Genomic DNA, 6,663 nt, shown 5'->3' with positions numbered 1-6,663 from the left:
TGTATCACTGACAAACGGCAGAGTCGTGGATCGTCGCACTACGCTGTGATTGGCTAATGATACTGTGTCGTAATAAGAACAGGAACTGAGTGAAATTGTGTTTTCTTTCAAAATAAAATTTAAAAAAATATTCAAATGATATTTTGTCGTTTACTAAACTTTGTTATTATTAAAATTAGGTTAATAATCGCAAAAGAAAGATGTTATACCTTTCTCTCTCTTTTGTATTGTTAGGATCTTGCTTTTGCGATCTTTAATCATATGAGAATCTGCAGTTTGTTTCAATGTAGACGTCTCCTATTAATGGAGGCTAACAAGAGCCAAATTCACACAAATATGAGGGGAAAAAAGCGGCGAGGCAATAAACACAATACTGGAGTTCATGAACGATCCAGCTGACTTGTTGACATTCACAATAAATTGCCCCGAGTCGCTCAGAAATCAGAGCACGCTTCACGTACGATGCCTTTACTGTGAAAAATGTCCGGGCGGAAGCATTGTAAATTTACCCGCCACCTGGAATACAGACAGGAAGAAACAAGAGAAGAGTTGGAGAGAAGAGTTGGTCTCCACATATATCTGCAGAGTTAACGAGAAACAAAATGAAGGACGACACCACGGACAAAATAATCCTGAAGCTCCATGATGTGGACGCGGTGAAGTTTGGAGAGTTTAAACTGAAGAGCGGCTTGATGGCTCCTGTTTACATCGACCTGAGGGTACTCGTGTCTCACCCGGTGCTCATGAACGAGGTACGCCGGACACGTGCTTGCAGTGCCGGGCGAACTTGATACAGGCGTGTGTGCCGTACCCGTTTAGAGAAAGAGCATTACTTCAGCCGTGCTAAAATGACGATCCACGTGTTGAAGTGAGGTGGTGGCGGAGGTGATCCTTCAATCAGCAGGGAACGTTACCTATCAGTGAACTTAATTACTGATTCCCCTCACCTTTAATGGATTTCAGTACAAACAGCTACTGATCATTGTATATTTGTTTTCTATATATGCGGTGTGTATTGTCATTTTAAGAACCAAGGGTATCAGCAGAATGGATTTAAATTGTTTTATAACTTCTGTTTTGATATACACTGAGCTGATGAACATGGTGGTAAAATTGGAGGTGTAGGCATTTATTTTGTCACCTGCTAACCTTTTCCCCTCTTTTCTTTAGGTGTCCAGTCTCATCTACCAGCGTGTGCAAGAAGAGGGGCTCCAGTTTGATTCGGTGTGTGGTGTCCCTTACACAGCCCTGCCACTGGCTACCATCATTTGTTCCAGACATGAACTTCCGATGCTCATCAGGCGAAAGGAGGCCAAAGACTATGGTGAGTGGATGGGAGAACTTGATAACAGAAAGTGTCTTATGTTGTGTTTCATGGTCTTAAATCTAGTTACTTATTAGTCAGAACCTGAGTTCATTTAGATTCCAGAAATAACATCTTAATCAAGGCACAATCGTGCTCCTCGGGTGCATGACATTCTTCGGCTTCACATTTGTAGGAACAAAAAATAATAGTTGATCAGTTGGATGCAGAATTGACTGATATGAATATCTTGTGTTTATTATACCAAAATCATGTATCATTCATTGAGATCTTTTGATCAGAACAAAAAGGTTTGTTGTGGTTTTAAATGATTCAGCCAGTCAAAAATTAGGGCTTCACCTGTGACAAATACTGTAATGAATACATTCTGAGGTGTGTTTAAAAAGAACCCCAGCATGTCATACCTCATATGAAGTGAAACCTGGACTCTCACAGCATACCTAAGATAAAATACAGATCAGAGTGATCAAGAACCTGAAGAACATGTCTGCTACGTATTCCCGCATCAACACTCGCGACTTCACCTCATCGCGGATTTTCGGTGGGTAGTCACGTGATACCGTACACGCATTCTATTGGCTGACGGCATCCGGAAGTGCGCTATGTTCCCTGAGTCTCGGAACGCAACGCACTTCCGTGAGACACGAAAGTGCTTTAAATAGTCGGTGAGAGTGTGGGAAAAGGTCATACAGATAGAAGGTGGTTTAATATCTGTATGGGGAGGGTTCATAAAGGTTTAACCATAAATAATAAGATAAATAGTTTGTCGCTTTATCGCGAAATTCGTTATTCGCGTTTGTGTTCCTGGAACACATTAACCACAAAGAACGCAGGCGCACTGTATTTACTTTCCCAAGGCACCGAGACTTCATCTTTCAATGTTATTGCAGCATGTTTGTGTATTCAAAGTAAAGAAATTTTTACCATTATTTTTTTATGGAACACGAGTTTTGTCCAAACAGAATCTGACCTTTCTCTTAAATTAAATAAGACTCATTGAATTATACAAGACCATATTTTGGTATTATAATATAGCGACTTTAACCTTCACATAAGCTATTTCTGATTCCAAATTATTTGGTGTTTTTACAACTTAGATAAGCGACAAGACTTTGGTCAACAACTGTAGGAGCTACATTTGCTCCTCTTGACCTTATTTGTTTGAAGAGACACAGTAAATGTTATTACACAGAAAAATAAAGACTGATTATGCTGCTTTATTCAACCCTGTTAGGAACCAAACGTATGGTGGAGGGCTCATTTCGTGAGGGGGATATATGTCTGATCATTGAGGACACGGTGACCAGTGGCTTGAGCATCCTGGAGACAGCCGAGGTTCTCTACAAGCAAGGACTAAAGGTGCAGCTGCAAGAAATATATTAGAGAGGATAATCTATAATATATTTCTATACATCAGTTACTGCCACCATTCTCTTGGATTGCTCTCCGCTGAGTTGACTGAAGTCTGTCTACATATTGATCTGTTCAAGGTGACCGACGCCGTTGTTCTAATGGACAGGGAGCAAGGCGGTGTCGAGATGTTGGCGTCACGTGGAATCAAACTTCATCCCATCATCTCCATGTTCCGTCTGCTCGACGTGCTGCTTGCAGCTCAACGCATCGACGGCCAGACTGCTGAGATGATCCGCAAATTCATTCTGGACAACAACACCTTCAAGTACGAGACGGCGTAGTCAAGTCAGGCTCTAGAAATTGTCTGCGAGTCTTAACGCATGCTTCTCTACTTGATCTCTTTTCAGCCCCAAAGTCGATAACACTGGCGATGCTCCTGCTACCAAGAAGCTGTGTGTGGAGCAGACGGCGGAGCTGAGCTATGCAGACAGAGCCAAATTACCAAGTAGGTTATCTTCTGAGTCGTGTGATGAATTTCTTTTACATTGTTTGCGGCGTTTCTGGGTTTTAAAATGTGCTGCAAGTTTTGAAAGTTTTCTTGTGTGGCGCTCCAGACAAACACTTTCCATTTTTTCCACCTGAGGCATGATTTGAGAGATGATTTTTCTAATGATGAAACCTTATGCAGTCTCTCCTTCCTCCTCTTTGCAGACATTCACCCTCTTGCATCAAGGCTGCTGAGGATCATGGAGGAAAAGCAGTCAAATTTGTGCTTGTCGGCCGATGTGACGAGCAGCGAAGAGCTTCTTGGGTTGGCAGACTCTCTGGGTCCAAGCATCTGCCTGCTGAAGACCCACATCGACATCCTAAAGGTTGTCGGGACACCGGTCCACTTTTTTTTCAGGAAATGTAGTCACTAGGGCTGTTTGATTTGGTCTCATCTATTGTTTATAGATATAAAACATGAATATTATAAATGATTTTAGTGGACATTATCCTGTTTAGATGTCTTGTAAACATTTTACGACGTTTATATGACCTCCAACAATGTTTTAAAGGGGGAATATGGGTTTATTTGTTTTTTGCATGAAGTAAAAAAATTAACAAATTAAAAAATACCGTATTTACCGAGTAAATAAGGTAAATATTTAGTTCACAAGAAATATGCCTTCCTGTTAAATTTGTACGAAGTACTGCACTATATGAATTGATTGTATATTTATTCTGCTATGTGACAATAGTTTTGTCAAATGTCATGGCTCTAATTGTCCTAACAGACAATTCTGCATTCATCTGTTATCAGGACTACACAGAGGCCTTCAGCCAAGAACTGCAGGCTTTGGCTGAGAAGCACAGCTTTCTCATCTTTGAAGATCGCAAATTTGCTGACATCGGGAACACAGTGAAGCATCAGTACGAAGGTGAGAACTTTTTGGAACTTTCCTGTATGAAATGCAATTTTTCGCTGAATTAATTCTAGACCAAGTTCCATTACGTTCCAAGTACTGTAACTTGACTGTTTTCTTCTCTCGTTTGCCAAGGTGGTTTGTATCAGATCTCCTCTTGGTCACACGTAGTCAATGCCCACGCTGTGCCGGGGCCAGGGGTTGTCAAAGGTCTGAGCGCGGTGGGGAAGCCTCTGGGTCGGGGCTGTTTGCTCATTGCTCAGATGAGCTCCCAGGGGTCCCTGGCTACTGGTGAATACACAAACGCTGTGGTAAGCACATCCCTGCATTTTACTCCCATGTAAGCCATTGTTGAGGGCATTGTTACCATTTTACAGGTGTCTATCTCTCTTCTTTGGTCTTTACAGCTGCAGATGGCAGAGGAACAGTCAGACTTCGTGATTGGCTTCATTTGTGGTTCTAAGATCAGCAAAAGGCCAGAGTTTATTCACATGACACCAGGAGTGCAGATGCAGGCTGGTGGTAAGCTGCACTTTGTGTTGCCAAGGAGGTTACATATTCGTCCCAACTGGGATCTATTCCATTTCTCATTTGTCATTCTAATTATTTCATTAACCAGCTGATGACTATGGCATTGTGTCACTTTAGAACCAGCAGTCGGGTGAAGCTGGTTGAAATGGTAGTCCTCAACTTAAGACATTCACAAAATGCAAACAAATGGTTGTCCCTCTGTAGGCAGTGAATGATGTGGAACCAATGTTTTTGGCTTCGGTTTTTGCTCGAAAGCATTAACTGACAATAACTTTGAACTCCGAATGTTTTGATATTTGATGTTAACTATTGGTCGAGTTAACTGAGAAATTTGATGGAAATAAAACAAGGACAATCAAGGATTACCAGGAAGCACATCAGCGTGTCATTCATGTAAGTGCGGTGGAATAACTCAGTGGATTAAAGCTTGGTTTAGCTTCTACACCCCCTGAGGATAACATTCATTCAGCAGAGGTAGAGATGTAAGAGTTACATTATGGAACTGCAGTATTTTGTTTCATTTATGTGTTGTTTTATATGTCCTGTAATGGCATTTAAATGACCTCAAATACTATCATAGACTGAAATTAAATAAATAACCACTTACGAGCAATTCAACTTACAAACAGCAACCAATAGTATGCGTGTTGAGGACTACCTGTATTAACTTGGCTTAAAAGTAGTGCTTATGACTCATCTTCACCACACAGGGGGGCTGTAGTACACAAAATGACTGCTGGGCTTGCACAGCTTCCTCTTCTTCCTGTCTCCCCTCCTCACCTGCTGCTCCCATTTTTGTCTTACAGCTGATAAACTGGGCCAACAGTACTGCAGTCCAGAAGAAGTCCTGCACACCAAATGCTCTGATGTTATCATCGTGGGTCGGGGGATCCTGGAGGCGCCTGATAGGCTGAAGGCTGCTGAAGCCTACAGAACAGCAGGCTGGGAGGCTTACAGGAAGAGACTGGGCCGGAGCGGCCAATAGGAGCTCAGGAGGCGTTTTTTTCTTCATTACATCTGGTTTCAAATTTAAGGATCTGTTTGAGGAGCATTGTCATTTACTTTGAGACCTGCAGACATGCATCACAGTTACATCTAAACGCACCCCCATGTGTTTCTGGAGGTGCACATGCAATGTTTAGATTCTGTTATGTTCTTGAAACCCTTCTGTTGAGCGTCCTCCCACATGTTGGGAGGTTTTTCTTAATGATTTGGTCCGATCCTCCTGTCCAGGGAAAATCATGCTGCATTTCAAAGGAGTTGATAAGCTAGAATAGTCTTTCGGATTAGGTGGCTGCTACTGCTACTCTCCAAAGAGTTGAAATTCAGGCTATTTTTGTCGTTCGAATCTTTATTTTGCTTTGTCCACTCTGGATCTTGAGTGTCAGGTCTGTACATAAAGGAATAAGCAAGGTGCTTATTAAGTGAGAATGAATTCTGCCAGGTTGGAGGAGTGCTCTACAACATTTAAAGTTGACTTTATAGCAGGTGAGTTTTAGCTGGCACGACTCAGTCATGGATGTGATCCAAACTTGATTCAACTTTTAAAAGGGAAATGATTCATATTTATAATATCAAAAACTTAATAGGTCAATGAGAGAATTACTGCTTTTGACCAACTGTAATATAACAATTTTGGGAACCCTGTAACATCCAACCTAATGATAGATTTTCCAGCTGCTGTACACATTTGATTTTTATGGTTTGGGTGCTGATCTGGGTTAGTCTCCAGAGTCTAATTTCTGCCGTCCATTTCCTAAATGAGTAATGCCGGTGTAAATCATTTTGAAAGGGAAAAGAATTCAGTTAAAATTCGAGCCTTGATCTCACTCTACAAGTTCTCCCTCACCCAGAAACCGGCTCGACAAATGACTTTTGTTTAAATAGAAAAGAATTGTTTAATGTGGTGACAACTCCCTGTGAAAGTAGACAGCAGTAGAATTTTGTGTCCTGAAGCAAAGACAGTTGTGCTCTTTCCACTTGACGTAAATGCAAAAGAATCAATGATAACAAAAAAATGGCTCCTGTGTCATCTTATTCTTGATTTAT

General features: G+C 41.4%; 1 protein-coding gene across 1 annotated transcript; it reads left to right on the top strand.

Moving 5' to 3' along the window:
- The first annotated feature begins 544 nt into the window (after positions 1-544).
- umps (uridine monophosphate synthetase) lies at positions 545-6,663 on the top strand. The gene is made up of 10 exons (XM_068329551.1): positions 545-752; positions 1,171-1,324; positions 2,559-2,683; positions 2,815-3,002; positions 3,085-3,182; positions 3,389-3,549; positions 3,981-4,098; positions 4,219-4,394; positions 4,491-4,605; positions 5,421-6,663. Exons 1-10 carry the CDS (start codon positions 603-605, stop codon positions 5,597-5,599), a joined length of 1,464 nt encoding a protein of 487 aa, XP_068185652.1. The 5' UTR covers positions 545-602; the 3' UTR covers positions 5,600-6,663.

This window comes from Antennarius striatus, chromosome 12, assembly GCF_040054535.1.
Source record: "Antennarius striatus isolate MH-2024 chromosome 12, ASM4005453v1, whole genome shotgun sequence".
Taxonomy (NCBI): Eukaryota; Metazoa; Chordata; class Actinopteri; order Lophiiformes; family Antennariidae; genus Antennarius; species Antennarius striatus.
The sequence above is the reverse complement of the archived record's forward strand: the minus strand, read 5'-3'. Positions and strand labels throughout refer to the sequence as shown.

Excerpts from the sequence above, each read along its gene's own strand:
- umps (XM_068329551.1), top strand. The coding sequence starts at position 603 with ATGAAGGACGACACCACGGACAAAATAATCCTGAAGCTCCATGATGTG. Across the intron at positions 3,183-3,388 it reads AGACAGAGCCAAATTACCAA|ACATTCACCCTCTTGCATCA; the intron begins GTAGGTTATCTT and ends TCCTCTTTGCAG. Across the intron at positions 4,099-4,218 it reads AGTGAAGCATCAGTACGAAG|GTGGTTTGTATCAGATCTCC; the intron begins GTGAGAACTTTT and ends TCGTTTGCCAAG.